Source organism: Petromyzon marinus (assembly GCF_048934315.1).
Source record: "Petromyzon marinus isolate PM22_M1 ecotype Great Lakes invasive population chromosome 68 unlocalized genomic scaffold, UKy_Petmar_22M1.pri1.0 chr68_unloc.1, whole genome shotgun sequence".
Taxonomy (NCBI): domain Eukaryota; kingdom Metazoa; phylum Chordata; class Hyperoartia; order Petromyzontiformes; family Petromyzontidae; genus Petromyzon; species Petromyzon marinus.
Window position 1 is genome coordinate 944,877 of NW_027422597.1, and position 24,877 is coordinate 969,753.

At 44.5% G+C, this 24,877-nt stretch overlaps 1 protein-coding gene across 1 annotated transcript in view; it reads left to right on the top strand.

The window, feature by feature from the left end:
• LOC116958021 (uncharacterized) overlaps positions 1-24,877 on the top strand; it is a 30,420-nt gene continuing 5,543 nt past the window's right edge. Inside the window, exons 1-8 of the mRNA XM_076058091.1 lie at positions 1-1,393; positions 12,106-12,345; positions 17,627-17,723; positions 18,044-18,172; positions 22,172-22,285; positions 23,328-23,450; positions 24,149-24,234; positions 24,371-24,659. Of these exons, the coding sequence (XP_075914206.1) occupies positions 12,298-12,345; positions 17,627-17,723; positions 18,044-18,172; positions 22,172-22,285; positions 23,328-23,450; positions 24,149-24,234; positions 24,371-24,659 (886 nt within the window). The 5' untranslated portion in view covers positions 1-1,393; positions 12,106-12,297. The remainder of the gene's footprint in view (positions 1,394-12,105; positions 12,346-17,626; positions 17,724-18,043; positions 18,173-22,171; positions 22,286-23,327; positions 23,451-24,148; positions 24,235-24,370; positions 24,660-24,877) is intronic.

A 24,877-nucleotide genomic window follows, 5' to 3' on the forward strand; every position in this document is an offset into this window, starting at 1 on the left:
TGAAGACCCGCAATCGATCACCGCCAACGATGTTCGACAAAGATTGGTGACAAGAGACAGACTGACTGAGACACTCGTTCATACTCACACACACACACACAACCCCCCAATCTCACACACACACAGACATCCATACTCTAAAATCACACTTCTTACAGAGACACTCTCAAACCCACACACACACTCACTCACCCACTGTGAAATACAACACACTCACCCACTCACTCACCAACCCCCAAATACACACACTCACCCACTCACTCATCCACCCTCACATACACACACTCACCCACTCACTCACCCACTCACAAATACACACACTCACCCACTCACTCACCAACCCCTAAATACACACACTCACCCACTCACTCATCCACCCTCACATACACACACTCACCCACTCACTCACCAACTCCCAAATACACACACTCACTCACTCATTCTCAAATACACACACTCACCCACTCACTCACCCACCCCCAAATACACACACTCACCCACTCACTCATCCACCCTCACATACACACAATCACTCATCCACTCTCAAATACACACACTCACCCACCCACTCATTCTGAAATACACACACTCACCCACTCACTCATTCTCAAATACACACAATCACCCACTCACTCACCCACCCCCCAAAAACACACACTCACCCACTCACTCACCCGCTCTCAAATACACACATTCACCCACTGTCAAATACAGACACCCACTCACTCATCCACCCTCACATACACTCCCTCACATACACTCACCCACTCAATCTCTCACACCCACACTGAATCCTTCACACGCTCATCCAATCTCAAATACACACACTCACTCATTCACTATCAAATACACACACACACTCACCCACTCACTAATTCACTATCAAATACACACACTCACCCACTCACTCATTCACTATCAAATACACACACTCACCCACTCATTCATCCACACTCAAATACACGCACTCACCTACTCACTCATCTACCCTCACATACACATACACACACTCACCCACTCAATCTCTCAAACAAACACACCCACACTGAATCCTTCACACGCTCAAACACACACACACACACCGGTCCACGCTCGTCCAGCCTGAATCTCACACGCACATTCATACTCACACTCAATCACACACACACACAACAGCCTCACCAACCCACTCGACATCTCACACACTCAAATGCACCCCGCACATATCGATCCACTCACTCGTCCACACTAAAGCCTCTCTCACACACACACAACACAACACAAACACACTTCCACTCAATCGCAAGACCGACGGTCAACGCGTTAACGAGAGACTGTGACGAGGAGTCTGTGACGAGGAGAGGAGAGCGTCATGACCCCGGGGACAGAGACGCTGCTCTTATCACAACTACTGGTGAGGACGAACGCTCATCGTTCATTCACCACCATCATCATGGGCGTCGCGGTGGCTAGGAGATGTTGACTACCTCGCCCGGTGTACAGGGATGCTGTGTGGGTTCGCCTGCTGCTGGAATATTTTCAGTCTGCGTCTTTCTCTACCTTTAGGTGGTCGCGTGGATCGTTCTTACCGGGTCCTCCACATTTAGAAACACGCGATTGGAGTGATTGGCTGCTTCTATACATTCCCGCGTGATAAGCCACTCCGTTGAGCTATCATTTGTACCTGTTAACATAACAAGATTTTTTTTAAATTTTGATTTCAAGCTTTCGTGACTGCAGGGATTCGTATTCGTGGTTCTTTCGGTAAAGTCACCACGTAGAAGGGAAACAATAAATTAAAAAAATATATAAAACATTAAAATTCTCACCACTTTTCGACTGCAACACAAGCAATCATCATCAGGTGTGAAAACCACAGCAAAAATAATTGAAAAAAGTGGCGTTTTTTTTATAACGTTAGCACCACGGACAGCGATTTGGCAGTTATTCAGATCGACGAGTCCATCTATATTCGGAAAAGAGGAGGGGGGAGACTAAAATAATGGATGCGGTCTGAAAGCCAACCTTAGCGTGAACAATCAATTAAGACCCGAAATGGTTTATTAAATCCTTCCAATGATTGCTAAGCCAGAATCCATCTTCTCGGTTGAAATAGTCTCTGTGTATATATGTGGATTGCCTCATGAACGAATCTCTCATGCTGGCCAGATGGCTTGCAAATAACCTCTGTCTTGGAGAAGTCAATGGCATGTGAGCCTACTGAATTATAACAGTGATCTGCCACGGCCGAGGTGTTGGTCCTACCGTGTTTTAGGTCTGCTTTGTGTTCACGGATGCGGTCCGAGACATGGCGTTTGGTTTCTCCAATGTAACTACTACCACAGAGGCAACTTAGTTTGTAGACGCCAGGGTACTGTATGTCCGGAATCACATCTTTTACAGACGGAACCAGATCACGGATTTTATGTAATGTGTTGAATCGGACCTGGATCTTGTGTTTATTCAAGATTTTGGATATATTTTTTTGTGATCCCCGCAATGTAGGGTAAAGTGATGGTTTTGAATGGCTCCTCAAGAGGGTCCTTCTTCATGGTTGGAGTGATGGCTTTGCGGATTGTATAGTCGGAGTAATCATTAGCCTTAAGAGCTTGGTGTACGTGCTTGAGTTCACTGGCTATGTGTTCCTGGTCGGATATGCATTGGGCTCTATGATACAGAGTCTTGATGAGTTAATTCTTCTGGGATGGATGGTGGTGGGAATCCGGTTTCAGGTAAGCATCCGTATGGATAGCTTTCCTGTAGACAGAGTGGCTCATTGAACCATCAGGTCTCTTTTTTTATTAGGACATTCAAAAAAAGGTGGCTTGCCATCTTTTTCGACTTCCATGGTAAATCTGATGGCTGGGTGTATGGAATTGATGTGGTCGAGGAATTGGTCTAGAGCAGGCCGGCCATGTGGCCAGATGACAAAAGTGTCATCCACGTACCTCTTCCATAAGGTTGGGCGCAGAGTGGCAGTCTGGATGGCGTCAGTCTCAAATTTCTCCCTGACAATGTTGGCTACAACCGGAGATATGGGGGAGCCCATTGGGGTGCCCTCAGTTTGTTTGTAGAAAGTTCCATTCCAAGTGAAGTATGTATTGGTTAAACAGTGTCTCACCAGGGGAGGTACCTCAGTGTTTAGTCCTTGATGAACCAAGTCTTCAATGATTGCGATGGTGTCAGGTACAGGAACTTTGGTGAATAAGGAAACTACATCAAAACTGACAAGCAGGTCGTCTGGGGACAGGAAAATACCCGTGATTGTCGATACCAGGTGAGTGTAATTTTGTACCGCAGAGGTGTTTTTTCCAGTGAAAGGCCGCAGGATTTCAGACAAAAAACGAGCCAGTTTGTAGGTGGGGGAGTTGATAGTAGAGACGATGGGACGATGGGGTGTATCTACTCTATGTATTTTTGGTAAGCCGTATAATCTTGGTGGCCTGGCAGCAGAAGGATTCAACGAGAACTGTTTGGTTTGATCAATTCATGCGGTTGGTAGCTATGCAAAAATAAAAAAAGAGATCCCACCAACAGCCTCGTCATACAAACCAACAAAATCATTTCTGCTGTAAAAATGTTCGCGTGATGATGATAGCAGCCACTCCGTTGAGCTGCTATCATTTGTGATGGCGGGTAAAATAAAAGTTAGTTGGAGTTGACACAGGTGGCCGTGGGTGAAATTTAGGTGGCTGTATTTTTGTTGAGTTATTGATCAAAGTTAGTTGGTGTTGACACAGGCGGTCGTGGGTGAAATGTAGGTGGCTGTATTTTTGTTGTGTTATTGATCAAAGTTAGTTGGTGTTGACATACGCGGTCGTGGGTGAAATTTAGGTGGCTGTATTTTTGTTGAGTTATTGATCAAAGTTAGTTGGAGTTGACACACGATGTCGTGGGTGAAATGTAAGTGGCTGTATTTTTGTTGAGTTATTGATCAAAGTTAGTTGGAGTTGACACAGGCGGCCGTGGGTGAAACGTAGGTGGCTGTATTTTTGTTGTTCTTATTGATCAAAGTTAGTTGGAGTTGACACAGGCGGCCGTGGGTGAAATGTAGGTGGCTGTATTTTTGTTGAGTTATTGATCAAATTTAGTTGGAGTTGACACACGTGGCCGTGGGTGAAACGTAGGTGGCTGTATTTTTGTTGAGTTATTGATCAAAGTTAGTTGGAGTCGACACAGGCGGTAGTGGATGAAATGTAGGTGGCTGTATTTTTGTTGTGTTATTGATCAAAGTTAGTTGGAGTTGACACAGGCGGTAGTGGATGAAATGTAGGTGGCTGTTTTTTTGTTGAGTTATTGATCAAAGTTAGTTGGAGTTGACACACGTGGCCGTGGGTGAAATGTAGGTGGCTGTTTTTTTGTTGAGTTATTGATCAAAGTTAGTTGGAGTCGACACAGGCGGCCGTGGGTGAAATGTAGGTGGCTGTATTTTTGTTGAGTTATTGATCAAAGTTAGTTGGAGTTGACACACGCGGCCGTGGGTGAAATGTAGGTGGCTGTATTTTTGTTGTGTTATTGATCAAAGTTAGTTGGTGTTGACATACGCGGTCGTGGGTGAAATTTAGGTGGCTGTATTTTTGTTGAGTTATTGATCAAAGTTAGTTGGAGTTGACACACGATGTCGTGGGTGAAATGTAAGTGGCTGTATTTTTGTTGAGTTATTGATCAAAGTTAGTTGGAGTTGACACAGGCGGCCGTGGGTGAAACGTAGGTGGCTGTATTTTTGTTGTTCTTATTGATCAAAGTTAGTTGAAGTTGACACAGGCGGCCGTGGGTGAAATGTAGGTGGCTGTATTTTTGTTGAGTTATTGATCAAAGTTAGTTGGAGTCGACACAGGCGGTAGTGGATGAAATGTAGGTGGCTGTATTTTTGTTGTGTTATTGATCAAAGTTAGTTGGAGTTGACACAGGCGGTAGTGGATGAAATGTAGGTGGCTGTTTTTTTGTTGAGTTATTGATCAAAGTTAGTTGGAGTTGACACACGTGGCCGTGGGTGAAATGTAGGTGGCTGTTTTTTTGTTGAGTTATTGATCAAAGTTAGTTGGAGTCGACACAGGCGGCCGTGGGTGAAATGTAGGTGGCTGTATTTTTGTTGAGTTATTGATCAAAGTTAGTTGGAGTTGACACACGCGGCCGTGGGTGAAACGAAGGTGGCTGTATTTTTCTTGAGTTATTGATCAAAGTTAGTTGGTGTTGACACACGTGGTCATTGATGAAATGTAGGTGGGTGTATTTTTGTTGAGTTATTGATCAAAGTTAGTTGGTGTTGACACAGGAGGCCGTGGGTGAAATGTAAGTGGCTGTATTTTTGTTGAATTATTGATCAAAGTTAGTTGGAGTTGACACAGGTGGCCGTGGATGAAATGTAGGTGGCTGTATTTTTGTTGTGTTATTGATCAAAGTTAGTTGGAATTGACACAGGAGGCTGTGGGTGAAACGTAGGTGGCTGTATTTTTGTTGAATTATTGATCAAAGTTAGTTGGAGTTGACACAGGCGGTCGTGGGTGAAATGTAGGTGGCTGTATTTTTATTGAGTTATTGATCAAAGTTAGTTGGTGTTGACACAGGCGGTCGTGGGTGAAATGTAGGTGGCTGTATTTTTGTTGTGTTATTGATCAAAGTTAGTTGGAGTTGACACAGGTGGCCGTGGGTGAAATGCAGGTGGCTGTATTTTTGTTTGTTCTTATTGATCAAAGTTAGTTGGAGTTGACCCACGCGGCCGTGGGTGAAATGTAGGTGGCTGTATTTTTATTGAGTTATTGATCAAAGTTAGTTGGTGTTGACACAGGCGGTCGTGGGTGAAATGTAGGTGGCTGTATTTTTGTTGAGTTATTGATCAAAGTTAGTTGGAGTTGACACAGGTGGCCGTGGGTGAAATGTAGGTGGCTGTATTTTCGTTTGTTCTTATTGATCAAAGTTAGTTGGAGTTGACACACGGCCGTGGGTGAAATGTAGGTGGCTGTATTTTTGTTGAGTTATTGATCAAAGTTAGTTGGAGTTGACACAGGAGGCCGTGGGTGAAATGTAGGTGGCTGTATTTTTGTTGTGTTATTGATCAAAGTTAGTTGGAGTTGACACACGCGGCCGTGGGTGAAATGTAGGTGGCTGTATTTTTGTTTGTTCTTATTGATCAAAGTTAGTTGGAGTTGACACAGGAGGCCGTGGGTGAAATGTAGGTGGCTGTATTTTTGTTGAGTTATTGATCAAAGTTAGTTGGAGTTGACACAGGCGGCCGTGGGTGAAATGTAGGTGGCTGTATTTTTGTTGAGTTATTGATCAAAGTTAGTTGGAGTTGACACAGGTGGTCGTGGGTGAAATGTAGGTGGCTGTATTTTTGTTGAGTTATTGATCAAAGTTAGTTGGAGTTGACACAGGCGGTCGTGGGTGAAATGTAGGTGGCTGTATTTTTGTTTGTTCTTATTGATCAAAGTTAGTTGGAGTCGACACAGGCGGCCGTGGGTGAAATGTAGGTGGCTGTATTTTTGTTGAGTTATTGATCAAAGTTAGTTGGAGTCGATACAGGCGGCCGTGGGTGAAATGTAGGTGGCTGTATTTTTGTTGAGTTATTGATCAAAGTTAGTTGGAGTTGACACAGCTGGCCGTGGGTGAAATGTAGGTGGCTGTATTTTTTGAGTTATTGATCAAAGTTAGTTGGAGTTGACACACGCGGTCGTGGATGAAATGTAGGTGGCTGTATTTTTGTTGAGTTATTGATCAAAGTTAGTTAGAGTTGACACAGGTGGCCGTGGGTGAAATGTAGGTGGCTGTATTTAGGTGTGTTATTGATCAAAGTTAGTTGGAGTTGACACAGGCGGCCGTGGGTGAAACGTAGGTGGCTGTATTTTTGTTGAGTTATTGATCAAAGTTAGTTGGTGTTGACACAGGCGGCCGTGGGTGAAACGTAGGTGGCTGTATTTTTGTTGAGTTATTGATCTAAGTTAGTTGGAGTTGACACAGGAGGCTGTGGGTGAAATGTAGGTGGCTGTATTTTTGTTGAGTTATTGATCAAAGTTAGTTGGTGTTGACACAGGCGGTCGTGGGTGAAATGTAGGTGGCTGTATTTTTGTTGAGTTATTGATCAAAGTTAGTTGGAGTTGACACACGCGGTCGTGGGTGAAATGTAGGTGGCTGTATTTTTTTTGTGTTATTGATCTAAGTTAGTTGGAGTTGACACAGGCGGCCGTGGGTGAAATGTAGGTGGTTGTATTTTTGTTGTGTTATTGATCTAAGTTAGTTGGAGTTGACACAAGAGGCTGTGGGTGAAATGTAGGTTTCTGTATTTTTGTTGACTTATTGATCAAAGTTAGTTGGAGTCGACACAGGTGGCCGTGGGTGAAATGTAGGTGGCTGTATTTTTGTTGAGTTATTGATCAAAGTTAGTTGGAGTTGACACACGCGGTCGTGGCTGAAATGTAGGTGGCTGTATTTTCGTTTGTTCTTATTGATCAAAGTTAGTTGGAGTTGACACAGGCGGCCGTGGGTGAAATGTAGGTGGCTGTATTTTTGTTGTGTTATTGATCAAAGTTAGTTGGAGTTGACACAGGCGGCCGTGGGTGTAATGTAGGTGGCTGTATTTTTGTTGTGTTATTGATCAAAGTTAGTTGGTGTTGACACAGGCGGTCGTGTGTGAAATGTAGGTGGCTGTATTTTTGTTGTGTTATTGATCAAAGTTAGTTGGAGTTGACACACGTGGCCGTGGGTGAAATGTAGGTGGCTGTATTTTTGTTGTGTTATTGATCAAAGTTAGTTGGAGTTGACACACGTGGCCGTGGGTGAAATGTAGGTGTCTGTATTTTTGTTGTTCTTATTGATCAAAGTTAGTTGGAGTTGACACAGGCGGCCGTGGGTGAAATGTAGGTAGCTGTATTTTTGTTGTGTTATTGATCAAAGTTAGTTGGAGTTGACACAGGCGGCCGTGGGTGAAACGTAGGTGGCTGTATTTTTGTTGAGTTATTGATCAAAGTTAGTTGGAGTTGACACAAGCGGCCGTGGGTGAAATGTAGGTGGCTGTATTTTTGTTGAGTTATTGATCAAAGTTAGTTGGAGTTGACACAGGCGGCCGTGGGTGAAATGTAGGTGGCTGTATTTTTGTTGAGTTATTGATCCAAGTTAGTTGGAGTTGACACAGGTGGCCGTGGGTGAAATGTAGGTGGCTGTATTTTTGTTGAGTTATTGATCAAAGTTAGTTGGAGTTGACACACGCGGTCGTGGGTGAAATGTAGGTGGCTGTATTTTTGTTGTTCTTATTGATCAAAGTTAGTTGGAGTTGACACGCGGCCGTGGGTGAAATGTAGGTGGCTGTATTTTTGTTGTGTTATTGATCAAAGTTGGTTGGTGTTGACATACGCGGTCGTGGGTGAAATTTAGGTGGCTGTATTTTTGTTGAGTTATTGATCAAAGTTCGTTGGAGTTGACAAACGATGTCGTGGGTGAAATGTAAGTCGCTGTATTTTTGTTGTGTTATTGATCAAAGTTAGTTGGAGTTAACACACGTGGCCGTGGGTGAAATGTAGGTGGCTGTATTTTTGTTGAGTTATTGATCAAAGTTAGTTGGAGTTGACACAGGTGGCCGTGGGTGAAATGTAGGTGGCTGTATTTTTGTTGTTCTTATTGATCAAAGTTAGTTGGAGTTGACACAGGCGGCCGTGGGTGAAATGTAGGTGGCTGTATTTTTGTTGAGTTATTGATCAAAGTTAGTTGGAGTTGACACAGGTGGCCGTGGGTGAAATGTAGGTGGCTGTATTTTTGTTGTTCTTATAGATCAAAGTTAGTTGGAGTTGACACGCGGCCGTGGGTGAAATGTAGGTGGCTGTATTTTTGTTGAGTTATTGATCAAAGTTAGTTGGAGTCGACACAGGTGGCCGTGGGTGAAATGTAGGTGGCTGTATTTTTGTTGTGTTATTGATCAAAGTTAGTTGGAGTTGACACAGGCGGTCGTGGGTGAAATGTAGGTGGCTGTATTTTTGTTGTGTTATTGATCAAAGTTAGTTGGAGTTGACACAGGCGGTCGTGGGTGAAATGTAGGTGGCTGTATTTTTGTTGAGTTATTGATCAAAGTTAGTTGGAGTCGACACACGCGGCCGTGGCTGAAACGTAGGTGGCTGTATTTTTGTTGAGTTATTGATCAAAGTTAGTTGGAGTCGACACACGCGGCCGTGGGTGAAATGTAGGTGGCTGTATTTTTGTTGTGTTATTGATCAAAGTTAGTTGGAGTCGACACAGGCGGCCGTGGGTGAAATGTAGGTGGCTGTATTTTTGTTGAGTTATTGATCAAAGTTAGTTGGAGTTGACACAGGCGGCCGTGGGTGAAATGTAGGTGGCTGTATTTTTGTTGAGTTATTGATCAAAGTTAGTTGGAGTTGACACACGCGGCCGTGGGTGAAATGTAGGTGGCTGTATTTTTGTTGAGTTATTGATCAAAGTTAGTTGGAGTTGACACCGGCGGCCGTGGGTGAAATGTAGGTGGCTGTATTTTTATTGAGTTATTGATCAAAGTTAGTTGGTGTTGACACAGGTGGTCGTGGGTGAAATGTAGGTGGCTGTATTTTTGTTGAGTTATTGATCAAAGTTAGTTGAAGTTGACACAGGCGGTAGTGGATGAAATGTAGGTGGCTGTATTTTTGTTGAGTTATTGATCAAAGTTAGTTGGAGTTGACACACGCGGCCGTGGGTGAAATGTACGTGGCAGTATTTTTTTTGAGTTATTGATCAAAGTTAGTTGGAGTTGACACAGGTGGCCGTGGGTGAAATGTAGCTGGCTGTATTTTTGTTGAGTTATTGATCAAAGTTAGTTGGAGTTGACACAGGCGGTCGTGGATGAAATGTAGGTGGCTGTATTTTTGTTGAGTTATTGATCAAAGTTAGTTGGAGTTGACACAGGTGGCCGTGGGTGAAATGCAGGTGGCTGTATTTTTGTTTGTTCTTATTGATCAAAGTTAGTTGGAGTTGACACAGGCGGCCGTGGGTGAAATTTAGGTGGCTGTATTTTTGTTGAGTTATTGATCAAAGTTAGTTGGAGTCGACACAGGCGGCCGTGGGTGAAATGTAGGTGGCTGTATTTTTGTTGAGTTATTGATCAAAGTTAGTTGGAGTTGACACACGCGGCCGTGGGTGAAATGTAGGTGGCTGTATTTTTGTTTGTTCTTATTGATCAAAGTTAGTTGGAGTTGACACACGCGGCCGTGGGTGAAATGTAGGTGGCTGTATTTTTGTTGAGTTATTGATCAAAGTTAGTTGGAGTCGACACAGGCGGCCGTGGGTGAAATGTAGGTGGCTGTATTTTTGTTTGTTCTTATTGATCAAAGTTAGTTGGAGTTGACACAGGCGGCCGTGGGTGAAATGTAGGTGGCTGTATTTTTGTTTGTTCTTATTGATCAAAGTTAGTTGGTGTTGACACAGGCGGCCGTGGGTGAAATTTAGGTGGCTGTTATTTTGTTGAGTTATTGATCAAAGTTAGTTGGAGTCGACACAGGCGGTCGTGGGTGAAATGTAGGTGGCTGTATTTTTGTTGAGTTATTGATCAAAGTTAGTTGGAGTTGACACAGGCGATCGTGGGTGAAACGTAGCTGGCTGTATTTTTGTTGAGTTATTGATCAAAGTTAGTTGGAGTCGACACACGCGGCCGTGGGTGAAATGTAGGTGGCTGTATTTTTGTTGTGTTAATGATCAAAGTTAGTTGGAGTTGACACGGGCGGCCGTGGGTGAAATGTAGGTGGCTGTATTTTTGTTGAGTTATTGATCAAAGTTAGTTGGAGTTGACACAGGCGGCCGTGGGTGAAATGTAGGTGGCTGTATTTTTGTTTGTTCTTATTGATCAAAGTTAGTTGGTGTTGCTCATCCCATCTTGAAAACATTAAAAAACCCAACGTCGGAATGTGACAAGATGGAAAACCATCACGTTACCAATTCCCCTTGCCGTGGTGTCTGTCGCCTCTGCATTTTGGCACACCACCAGTTGTTATTTCTCCGCGGCTAATGCTGTTTTACCCTTCCCTCGATTACCATCTCCGCTTTCTCTCCGCGTATGCTGGCCCCGGGGAGCTCGTTCCTCGCGGCGCTTCGCTCTGATACCGGCATGCTTGGCTAAGCCAATTTGAAACCTTTAAAACATCCTGCTTTCAGTGCCCCCCCCCAACCTCACCCCCCTTATTTTCCACATGATGACGGTCAAATTAAAATTAAAATACTCGACAGCAACAACACGTTGAGATTGTACTCAGGCTTACACTCACATGCGAAAGACCCACGAAATTTGATTTGCCTGCAAGTCACGAAACGCTTTAAATCGAAATCAAAATCTGCAATACAAGTTTAACATTTTTTGTTTTACACAAATGTAAAAAAATAATAATACAAACGGCCACCTGGAATGCGGCCAGGTGAGTTCTGGCGTCCTGTCACTGTTTAACTAATTCATAGTCAAGGTTTATCGATGATAGTCACTTGGTGTTGACATAGTTAGCCGTGGCTGTCGTTGAGCATCGAATTGAGTGAGAAGTTGGGGCGACCGTCTGCGATCGGAGTAAATGTTCACGTGACATTAGGGGCAGTCCGTAAATGACGTCACGCGATTTTGGACGATTTTTGACCTCCCCCCCCTCAAATATGACGTCACAAAGCTCTAGCCCACCCCTCTCCCCCCAGAAAAAAAAATGCTTCAAATCTCTTTAAACTATCGTCATTGTAGTAGCGTGTGTTTAATGTGGCGCCGCACTCTGATGTTGTAGGAGAAAACATTTATTTAAAAATGTAATTAAGTAGAACGTGTTGTCCGTGTTTACTTATTTATAAAGTTGCCGCATTTTGATGTGACGTCACATTTCTCAAACCCCCTCCCCCCCCCCCCCCCCCGCATGGTCACACATCGTCACAAATGTCTGACCATCACCACCCAAGGTGCGTGACGTCATTTATGGACGGCCCCTTATTACGCAGACGTGCGTACAAAAACACACTGCGCGTGCTCCACTTGAAGTCTGGCAAGGAATGTGAAATGAGGTCACCTGTCACCTGCCCCGAAGGGTTTCCGAACGTCACGAAACCACCGTCGGGATGAGTGACGTGTCGCACGTGATTTACAGGAATCTGAACGTGCCCCGATCACAGAGGAGCGTTTGTGCTCAACAGGCTCTTGTGTAGGACACAGCGGGACCAGAAACGTCAACAACAACAACAACAGCAGCCACAACAACTGGGGGTGGGCGAGTGAATGAAACGTCGCGACTTCGGCTATCTTGGGGTTGCAAGTGTGAACTGGGCAAGAGCTGGACTGGGTAGGAGTCGTGGGGAGTTGGTGGTGAGGAGAGACGGGGCAGCGTCATGCACCAGTGGAGGAGCATTCTGGTGCTGGGTGGAATGATCCTCGTGGTGAGTTACCTCTCATTATCATATATTACTTCTCATTAGCCCTATTAATTATTATTACTCCTATTAATTCTTGTTACTCCTATTACTTCTCATTAGCCCTATTAATTCTTATTACTCCTATTACTTGTTATTACTCCTATTACTTCTCATTACTCCTATTACTTCTCATTAGCCCTATTAATTAGTATTACTCCTATTACTTCTTGTTACTCCTATTACTTCTTATTATCATATATTACTTCTCATTACTCCTATTACTTCTCATTAGCCCTATTAATTCTTATTACTCCTATTACTTCTCATTATCATATATTACTTCTCATTACCCCTATTAATTCTTATTACTCCTATTACTTCTCATTACTCCTATTAATTCTTATTATCATATATTACTTTTCATTAGCCCTATTACTTCTCATTACTCCTATTACTTCTCATTAGCCCTATTACTTCTCATTACCCCTCAATTTCCCTATTACTTCTCATTACCCCTATTAATTCTTATTACTCCTATTACTTCTCATTACTCCTATTACTTTTCATTATCATATATTACTTCTCATTACTCCTATTAATTATTATTACTCCTATTACTACTCATTAGCCCTATTACTTCTCATTACCCCTATTACTTCTCATTATCATATATTACTTCTCATTAGCCCTATTAATTATTATTACCCCTTTTACTTCTCATTATCATATATTACTTCTCATTACTCCTATTACCTCTCACTACCCCTATTACCTCTCATTTCCCCTATTACCTCTCACTACCCCTATTACCTCTCATTTCCCCTATTACCTCACCACCCCTATTACCTCTCATTTCCCCTATTACCTCTCACTACCCCTATTACCTCTCATTTCCCCTATTACCTCTCATTACTCCTATTACCTCTCACTACCCCTATTACCTCTCACCACCCCTATTACCTCTCATTTCCCCTATTACCTCTCACTACCCCTATTACCCCTCTTTGTGGGGGGTTGGTGGAGCAGTGGTGGGGGATCCTGGAGGGGTGGACTCGGTAAGATGGATGAATATTTATATATACATGGTTCTTTTTAAGACTTTGTGGAATAGCCCAGGGTGCTGTTGCTGCTTCTGCGATGACAATACAACATTGCACCAAGACCTTAACAGCGAACTCAGCCTCCTGAACTTCCTCATGGCAGCCTGTTAAGGTAATGGCAATGCCTTTGTAGAGGCGACATTGGGGTTTCGTGTGATTAAGCTCGGGACGAGTCAACTTCTAAACTGCGAGGTTTAACTCGCGAGCTGAAAACGTGCCGAGCGGATGTCTGAATTCGCCGCTAAATGGTTTGCTTGTGCAAACAGGGTCCCTGCAGGGTGGGCCGGTAGGAACATTGGAATTTTGCGCAATTTTAATTTTTACACCCCAACAGCACGAGATTTCACTTCGTTAAAGTATTGAATGGGGACGGACGGACGGACACATTAATCTATTGCAGGCTGGGACACTCAGTTTACAATCTTCGTGCCTACCAGTATAAAGGATGTCAGTGACAAGAGTGACTCTCAATGACGTCACTCACGTGGTTAAATAAAGGATGTCAGTCACACGAGATTTCACTTCGTTAAAGTATTGAAAGGGGACGGACGGACGGACACATTAATCTATTGCAGGCTGAGACACTCAGTTTACAATCTTCGTGCCTACCAGTATAAAGGATGTCAGTGACAAGAGAGTGACTCCCAATGACGTCACTCACGTGGTTAAATAAAGGATGACAGTGACAAGAGAGTGACTCTCAATGACGTCGCTCACGTGGTTAAATAAAGAATGACAGTGACAAGAGAGTGACTCTCAATGACGTCACTCACGTGGTTAAATAAAGGATGACAGTGACAAGAGAGTGACTCTCAATGACGTCACTCACGTGGTTAAATAAAGGATGACACTGACAAAGAGAGTGAATCTCAATAACGTCACTCACGTGGTTAAACAAAGGATGTCAGTCACACGAGATTTCACTTCGTTAAAGTATTGAAAGGGGACGGACGGACGGACACATTAATCTATTGCAGGCTGGTACACTCAGTTCACAACCTCGTGCCTACCGGTATAGGCGAGCGCCATCTCCCGCATTATTGTGGGGTCACATTCACACACCGTCAAGCAGTCCACGCATCATGAGCAGTCGGAGATTCTATCCCGGGGGGGGCGGGGGGGGGGAAAGGTGAATGGGCGGAGCTAGCATGGAAGCTTCCGGAACATTCTCCAAGGCTTCCAGAGGGGGCGTGGCCAGGGGCGGGGCTTAGCCTGAGGATCAAAGAGGGGCTCCCCCGTCACTGCCGGTCCTGCCATCTCCACCTGCTCCACCTGCTCCACCACCTCCTGCTCCACCTGCCACCAGCTCCACCTCCCACCAGCTCCACCTGCCACCTGCTCCACCTGCTCCACCTCCACCTGCTCCACCTGCCACCAGCTCCACCTCCCACCAGCTCCACCTGCCACCTGCTCCACCTGCTCCACCTCCACCTGCTCCACCTGCTCCACCTGCCACTTGCTCCACCTGCCACCTGCTCCACCTGCTCCACCTGCTCCACCCCCACCTGCTCCACCTGCCACCTCCACCTGCTCCACCTCCACCTGCTCCACCTGCTCCACCTGCTCCACCTCCCACCAGCTCCACCTGCCACCTGCCACCTGCCACCTGCTCCACCTCCTACCTGCTCCACCTCCCACCTGCTCCACCTGCTCCACCTGCTCCACCTCCACCTGCCACCACCTCCACCTGCTCCACCTGCTCCACCTGCTCCACCCCCACCTGCTCCACCTGCTCCACCTGCTCCACCCCCACCTGCTCCACCTGCTCCACCACCTGCCACCTGCTCCACCTCCACCTGCTCCACGTGCTCCACCTGCCACCACCCCCACCTGCTCCACCTGCTCCACCTGCTCCACCTGCTCCACCTGCTCCACCCCCTTCAGCTCGAGCCGCTCCACAACGCTTGCCGCTCGCCGGCGGTGCGGTTCAGAGCGGGGTCGAGCACCAGCAGCACCACCACCAGCACCATGACAGCGGGTCGGCGTCAGCGGAACGAGAGGAGTGGCTGTGCCAGAGACTTTGAAAATAATAATAATAATAATAATGACCAAATTTTGACTTAAAGCTTTCGTGACTGCAGTAATTCATATTCTTAGTTGAGGACATTCAAAAAAAGGTAGCTTGCCATCTTTTTCGACTTCCATGGTAAATCTGGTGGCTGGGTGTATGGAATTGATGTGGTCGAGGAATTGGTCTAGAGCAGGCCGGCCATGTGGCCAGATGACAAAAGTGTCATCCAAGTACCTCTTCCATAAGGTTGGGCGCAGAGTGGCAGTCTGGATGGCGTCAGTCTCAAATTTCTCCATGAAAATGTTGGCTACAACCGGAGATATGGGGGAGCCCTTTGGGGTGTCCTCAGTTTGTTTGTAGAAAGTTCCATTCCAAGTGAAGTATGTATTGGTTAAGCAGTGTCTCACCAGGGGGGGTACCTCAGTGTTTAGTCCTTGATGAACCAAGTATTCAATGATTGCGATGGTGTCAGGTACAGGAACTTTGGTGAATAAGGAAACTACATCAAAACGTTTGATTTAAAGCTTTCGTGACTGCAGTAATTCATATTCTTAGTTTTTTCGGTAAAGTCACGTTGAAGAGAAACAACAAAATAACAAAATATATATAAAACAATAAAAAATTCTCACGACGTTTCGACCATAACTCAAACGGTCATCATCAAACCGACACACCTGATGATGACCGTTTGAGTTATGGTCGAAACGTCGTGAGAATTTTTTATTGTTTTATATATATTTTGTTATTTTGTTGTTTCTCTTCAACGTGACTTTACCGAAAAAACTAAGAATAATAATGACCAAGTTAAATTTTGACTTAAAGCTTTCGTGACTGCAGTAATTCATATTCTTAGCTCTTTCGGTAAAGTCACCACGTTGAAGGGAAACAATAAAATAAAAATAATAATAAATCTTCTTTGGTTCTTTCGGTAAAGTCACGTAGAATGAGAATAAAGTAATAAATTGATTTATTATTTAATTTATTATTTTATTCTCATTCTACGTGGGTGGTGACTTTACCGAAAGAACCAAAGAAGATGAATCATTGCAGTCACGAAAGCTTTAAATCGAAATAATAATATATATAAAACAGTAAAAATTCTCACGTCGTTTCGACCATAACACCTGATGACGACCGTTTGTGTTATGGTCGAAACGTCGTGAGAATTTTTTTATTGTTTTACATGTATTTTATTATTTTATTGTTTCCCTTCAACGTGGTGACTTTACCGAAAGAGCTAAGAATATGAAATACCGAAGTTATTTACCGTCTCGGAGCCACTTATTGCACTAGGGCTGATCTTTCCATCGGAATGTGCTTTTATTTCTACCCATTAATCATCAAATCATTCCGGCAGGGTGATGATCGGTTCGACATACAAGGCGTGAGTATGTGCCTTGTCTGAAGACAATTCTCCGCCCAATTTTTATTTTATTTTTTTACCCGAGTTGGTGAACACCAGGTATGGATGGATTCGGGACACAAAGTGGCAATACTCACAAACTCATCGCGGGAACAACAGCGGCAAAGCCTTCCTGAAAGCACCGGCACTGTCGCAGCTGGCAGAGTGGAGACGTCTCGCGACGTCGCCCGCGGTGACTCCATTCTGCGTGGATGTTCTCTGCAGGTGTGTTATGCACTGCAGGAGCTGTCAGCCGGTGACTCCATTCTGCGTGGATGTTCTCTGCAGGTGTGTTATGCACTGCAGGAGCTGTCAGCCGGTGACTCCATTCTGCGTGGATGTTCCCTGCAGGTGTGTTATGCACTGCAGGAGCTGTCAGCCGGTGACTCCATTCTGCGTGGATGTTCTCTGCAGGTGTGTTATGCACTGGAGGAGCTGTCAGCCGGTGACTCCATTCTGCGTGGATGTTCTCTGCAGGTGTGTTATGCACTGCAGGAGCTGTCAGCCGGTGACTCCATTCTGCGTGGATGTTCTCTGCAGGTGTGTTATGCACTGCAGGAGCTGTCAGCCGGTGACTCCATTCTGCGTGGATGTTCTCTGCAGGTGTGTTATGCACTGCAGGAGCTGTCAGCCGGTGACTCCATTCTGCGTGGATGTTCTCTGCAGGTGTGTTATGCACTGCAGGAGCTGTCAGCCGGTGACTCCATTCTGCGTGGATGTTCTCTGCAGGTGTGTTATGCACTGCAGGAGCTGTCAGCCGGTGACTCCATTCTGCGTGGATGTTCTCTGCAGGTGTGTTATGCACTGCAGGAGCTGTCAGCCGCCACAGAGTGTGGAAATGGATTCTACAAATCGCCACAAGGAGTCTGCTGTGAGCTGTGCCGTGCAGGTAAAGCGACGCCAAGACACGGAGACCCACAATCCCTGTGGTGACCGGTTGCTTCCGTTAAACCACCAAGTCACGGCTCAGCTCCTGTGGAAAGGAAACTAAAATGGAATTAACTTTTCCCCCCCCCCGTGACCTGGCAACAATTTGGATGTCAATGGTGGATACTGAAAGAATGAAACGTGTTTTCAGTCGGGGCATTGTGCTCTTGATCACACCTGAGACATGTTGACTTGCCAGTGCAGCTCGATCTCACCAACTTGTGGCCGTGTGTTTGTGTTTGCAACAACTCCGTTGCTTGCTCACACCTCTTTGCCTTTCAGGGATGCACAAAGTGGCGGACTGCATCGGTGATGGAATGGGCGCCTTGTGTGAGCCGTGCCCGAGAGGCAGATTCATGGACAGGGACAGCCAGGAGGAGGTGTGCTCGCAATGCAGCAGCTGTGGACCAGGTAGATGACAGCACAGCAAGTGGGTTGCTGCCGTAGATGTGAATTGTGTTTGACATTTGTAGTTTTTCAATGCGTGGCAGGTTTGGTCTGCATACTCCCAATTCAACCAGCATTAAAAAAAAAACACGGGGAAAACTTAACAAGGAACCTGAACGAATATTCCAAGCAAGACAATCCCACCTCAAATTATATTCCAATTGTTGTAATCAGAAATCTTGAAAATAGAGCTGGGCTCATAGTCTTGATCGGACGAGACACAATTCGCCTCCTTCTAATGAAATTAAGTGGAGGATCACGCCCCGCAGTGAATCGCTCAGCCAGACGGTCAGAAAGGCGAGGACCAACAGGCTGCACATCTAAAAACGCCAATCCCAAAGGGAATTACAGGGTGGAGGGTGTGACCATGTCTGCGAGTGGGTACATTCACATGGTGGGTGAGACCAAAGCAATCAAGTGGAGCCAAGATGCCCCCCGCAGACAAGGAGCAATTCCTGGTGTCGACACGGATGTTGAAGTCACGTGGGTAAAAAATAAAACAACAAAAATCACGACGTTTCGGCCACAACACAAGTGGCCTTTATCAGGTGAAGGGACCAGACTGTCTCTTCACCTGATGAAGGCCGCTTGTGTTGTGGCCGAAACGTCGTGATTTGTGTTGTTTTATTTTTTTACCCACTACGTGACTTTAGCGAATAGAACCAGAGGGTATGGATCCTTGCAGTCACGAAAGCTTCAAATCTAGAACGGATGTTGAAGTCGTCCAGAATGAGCATCCTGTCATAGGTTGGGCACATCACGGTGATGAGCTCGGCAAACTCGTGGAGGAGCAGAGTGGTTGACTTTGGAGGACGATATCTCGGTATCAGAAGCACGGCACCGGGATACTTATCCATGCAAAAACAAAAAACACTCAAACTCTCGGCTAGGAGGGATAGTAGTGTAGCACATAGCCTAATGTATATTATTGTAGTGTATAGTGCAGTGTATAGTGTGGTTTGTAGTACTGAAGTGTAGTATATAGGAGTGTATAATTTAGTATATGGTGTAGTGTATAGCGTAGTGTATAGTGTAGTGTATAGTGTCGTTTGTAGTACTGAAGTGTGGTATATAGGAGTGTATAATTTAGTATATGGTGTAGTGTATAGCGTAGTGTATAGTGGAGTGTATAGTGTAGTTTGTAGTAGTGAAGAGTAGTATATAGGAGTGTATAATTTAGCATATGGTGTAGTGTATAGCGTGGTTTATAATCGTGTAGTGTATAGTGCAGTGTATAGTGATGTCTGTAGTACCCAAGTGTAGTATATAGGAGTGTATAATTAAGTATATGGTGTAGTGTATAGCGTGGTTTATAATCGTGTAGTGTATAGTGTAGTGTATAGTGTAGTTTGTAGTACTGAAGTGTGGTATATAGGAGTGTATAATTAAGTATATGGTGTCGTGTATAGCGTGGTTTATAATCGTGTAGTGTATAGTGTAGTGTATAGTGTAGTTTGTAATACTGAAGTGTAGTATATAGGAGTGTATAATTAAGTATATGGTGTAGTATATAGGAGTGTATAATTAAGTATATGGTGTAGTGTATAGCGTGGTTTATAATCGTGTAGTGTATAGTGTAGTGTATAGTGTAGTTTGTAGTACTGAAGTGTGGTATATAGGAGTGTATAATTTAGTATATGGTGTAGTGTATAGCATGGTTTATAATCGTGTAGTGTATAGTGGAGTGTATAGTGTAGTTTGTAGTACTGAAGTGTGGTATATAGGAGTGTATAATTTAGTATATGGTGTCGTGTATAGCGTGGTTTATAATCGTGTAGTGTATAGTGTAGTGTATAGTGTAGTTTGTAGTACTGAAGTGTGGTATATAGGAGTGTATAATTTAGTATATGGTGTAGTGTATAGCGTGGTTTATAATCGTGTAGTGTATAGTGTAGTGTATAGTGTCGTTTGTAGTACTACGTGTATAATATAGGAGTGTATAATTTAGTATATGGTGTAGTGTATAGCGTGGTTTATAATCGTGTAGTGTATAGTGCAGTGTATAGTGATGTCTGTAGTACCCAAGTGTAGTATATAGGAGTGTATAATTAAGTATATGGTGTAGTGTATAGCATAGTGTATAGTGTAGTGTATAGTGTAGTTTGTAGTACTGAAGTGTAGTATATAGGAGTGTATAATTTAGTATATGGTGTAGTGTATAGCGTGGTTTATAATCGTGTAGTGTATAGTGCAGTGCATCATCATCATCATCACGATCCATGGGCAGATAACCCGTACATATCGTCATTGGTTTCCACTTGCCCTTGTCTTGTACCAATTTGCTGGTGGCCACATCGTCCTGGCACCAATCTCTTTCAATGTCGTCAAGCCATTTACTCTGATAGCTCTTAGTCTCTTTCCGGTTACTTCTATTTTTCCAAACAACAACAACAACAACACTTTTATTTTTTTTATTATGAGACCTCTTTTGCCAGTAACAAGATATAGTAATAGGTTTTTACCCTTTTAACTGGCACAAAAAACTGACACCTTTATTCAAGGCGTCATGTTTGCAATAACCACAACACAAGCATTTTGACTGCTTGTGTTGTGGTTATTGCAGACATGATGCCTCGAATAAAGGTGTCAGTTTTTGTGCCAGTTAAAAGGGTAAAAACCTATTACTACTACAACACTTTAAATATTCCTGCTGTTGTCCATCCTATATATTATTATTATGGGTTCAGTAATAATGTCCTGCCCATGACAATAACTCAGAATGGACCCAATCTCCTGAGTTCTCAGAAGCGAGACAGGGTTAAGCCTGGACAGTGCCCTGATTGGTAATCACCGTGCATATGAATTATATATATATAAAAAATAAATAAATCTTGCTTTCTATTCAACATTCGCCAAATTTTCTGCAAAAAAACCCTCCCAAATCAATCGGCACATGTGCCTACGTTACAACTTGATTTTATTTCATTTCTTGGGCGGTGGAGGGTTATAGTTGTCTAAAATCTACGTACAAAATCTACCCCCAAAAATCTTCTTCATGAAAGCCTACGTAATGAAAACAAAACAGATTCTATAGCCTGGCGCGGCACCACATTACAGGGCACTGCGGCGACAACCATTGTTGTAGTGTACTATGCAGCCACGTCTATGGGCCTTTCCTGCATCAGGACGCTTCGACCAGTGTGGAGACGTGTGGAGCCAAATAACCCCGAAAAGGGACGAAATGGCTGTGCAACTTGTGAAACGACACCGATACAACTCTAGGCCCGGCTTCTATCTCGCTTACCCACCCCCCCCCTTGTGCTCCCTCATTGTATCCCTCTCGAGCCCTTTCCCTCCAACCTTCTGCTCAGCAAATCTGCAAACCTGTTCCTGGGGGGGTCGGAGATTGGATCACCGTTTTTTTTCCCCCTAATGATGGCAATAGGAGAAACACACACACACACACAGTGAGACACGTATAGAGAGAGACACACCTAGAGAGACACAGAGAGAGAGAGAGACACGCAGAGAGAGACACACAGAGACACACACAGAGACACACAGAGGGACACACACAGAGGGAGAGACACACAACAACATCACAGCCAGTTATAGTCTTCTAAAAAAACGAGAGCCACCGTCACATCAAGGGAAAAGGGACAACATTGGCTTTGTTAGTGAGACATTTAGCCCGTTAATGCAAATACATTTAACTTGGCAATGTAAATTGGTAATGTAACTCAAAGAGTCGGAAATAACTGCTGACGATGACAGGTAGAATGGAAACATCAACAACCAGTTAAGGCCCTCTCCCACCTGAAGACGATTACTTGTGTGGCGATCGAAACGTCGTGATTGATTTTATTTCTACCTACTGGACTTTACGTGAAAGAACCAAAGAGGATGGATTCCTGCAGTCACGAAAGCTTCAAATCAAGATTGCAAAAAAATCCATGTTGAACTTTTTTCACACCGTACGTAGCCAACCATCTGCGTTGAAACTGATCAACTTTCTCATTGCAGGCGAGGAGGTGGCTGTGAACTGCTCCGTGGCCCAGGACACGGTGTGTCGGTGCACGGAGGGGCTCCAGAGAGACGACGATTCGGGAATTTGCCTGCCAGAGGATCCACGATCAGGTAGTAGTCGGCTTACAAAGCCGCTCAAGTCAACCACAATAAGCTGTTTTGTTTCTCAGCTGACAGTGGGGGCAAGGGGACAGCCTGGCAACTGAAACGGCACAAGCTGTCCGCAGTAGAAGCACGAATTGAAACTCAACCTCATGTCTATTGCAGGCTTCAGGGACTGCGTGGCATGATTTAAAGCTTTCGTGACTGCAAGGATTTATCTTCTTTGGTTCTTTCGGTAAAGTCACGTAGAATGAGAATAAAATAATGAATTAATAAAATAAAATAACACAATAATATTCTCACGACGTTTCGGCCACAACACAAGCGGCCTTTATCAGGTGAAGGGACGTGGCTGTGTTTGCTCCAGCGCTGTCCTCCAGACATTCTCGTCCCTTCACCTGATGAAGGCCGCTTGTGTTGTGGCCGAAACGTCGTGGGAATTTTATTGTGTTATTTTATTAATTTATTATTCTATTCTCATTCTACGTGACTTTACCGAGAGAACCAAAGAAGACTGCATGCATGGTCAAGCACAGCCACGTGTGATGTTATCAGCTCACTACCCTGTGCAATACTGAACACCAAATCTGTATTTTCCCTACACAGAAGTTTTAGGCTGGAGTCCCCTTGCATCGAAATCTGCACACTGGCTAAGAAAGCGTATTTACTTCTCATTTCAGAGGTTTGTGGTTCAAGCCAAACGGATACGCTAGTTAATTCTACTGGTGCATTCAACAAAATTAAATGCGCCACCTGCTTTTATGGTGAATGATAGAGGTCGTTCTTGGGGAAAGGCGAATGATCAAAAAACGTGAAACTGCTGCAAATGATCATCTTTGAAAAAGCGCCTTCACGATATTTTTCGTGATAAAAAAAAATGATAGAAATGATGCAAAGGGCACCGATTTAATGGTTTGATTTTGCTACAGGTTGTGTTAATGCAACGTACTGGATTCCCGTGCAGTTCAATGCACCGAATAGACCGGAAAAGTAGGCGTAGAGGGGACTGTTGTTGACAGCTTGTGCTTTTATCTCCTTCATAAAATTTCAGACGCCACGTCAGTCGTGTTGGCAACAATCCTCGGCTTCGTCCTGACTGGACTCCTGCTGTACATATTGTGCTTAAAGATGAAACTGAAGGGGTCGACTTTTAAGAAGATGTTGAAGCGTCCCGGTAAGTGGTCATGTTCCGTGATTAATCTAAATATAAAATCTTGGTATTGTGGATAAAATTATACGTCGACTAAAAATATATTTTTACTCTCATTACTCTCATTATAATTAAGATGCGTGGAGAAATCACGTCTCGGCACGAGCCACCTCTGAATGCTCTCTGCAGACACCACTGCACAGAATGATGAAAATGAGTTACATCCCTTTTGAGAGCTTTGGCTTCGGTGTCATTTGAAATAGTCCCTTGGAGAGTGTTGCTACTGGTGACAGTCACCTCTGCCGTGCCTCAACTCATCCGACAATATTTCACACCCGAGTAAAGTCGTGTTGGACAGGACGCTCAATTGAAGCGTCGTCGTTACTTCGTTCTGTGCTTACCGCTCTTGTGACAAAGGGAGGAAGTTGACAATTGTCGAGGTCCCGAGGGGCATCGAGGTAGGATTTGGACTGATTCAAAAACGACCGCAAAACTGTCTGTTCATGGTCTTTAGCCGCAGGTGATGACATCTTCATCTTGGCTATGCAATTATGCAACTTTACATTCCAGTTAAGGTCTATCCAATCTTAAAATTATAGGAAACATTTAAAGGTTGTCCCTGACTCCAAGATCGCCATGTTTAGTTTTCTGTGTCGAACAATATAACCGCATCGACTGTGCTATGAATCAGTGATTAACTAACTTTATCGGATTTCTTGCAGACACTACTCATACAAATAATGAGCATGATGAAAATCTACCGATTGTTATCGTGCAAAATGAACACGAGGTGACACAAGGAGTTCAGGTAAACTCAACGCAGCATAATGGCATGATGACCCTACTCTACATTGTTTCAGTGTGTCGGCATGCACCAGTACACTGAAAACTCCATCCCAGATAGACAGAAATAATCGTGACCGTGTCTTCTCCACACGCTACAGAGGAGCAATGAGAGCAGCGAGACAATGCAACAGATCCAAGAGAACAAAGAGAATCTCAAGTCCTGGATCGGAGCGGATCCCTCGGCTTTCCTGGAGCATCTCAACGGCTTCAAATTGATTCCACGACGAGTGCACCAAGCGGCCGTCGACAAGGGCGGAGAGGAGAGTGTGGAGCTCGTTCTGGACCACTTCATCAGCCAGGGAGAGGCACGCTGTGAGACGCTGTGGGACGCCCTCTACTCTGTGAGGAAGCAATACGTGCAGCTGTGGAAGTGGATTCAGACACACGGTACGACCCACGTGAACGCACCGGTGTATTGATATCGAATGCCATTTTGTGAGAGTCGAGGAAGAAAAACCATGCATATGCGTGGCTTCCGTAATTGCTTTCCAACACGTAGTTCGTCCTCGGGGAAGTGATCGGAGACTACGACGCTACGTTTAAAGCCGCACAGGAATGATGTCATGCTGTGCGTGACTGAACGACTTCACGTCACACTTGACTGT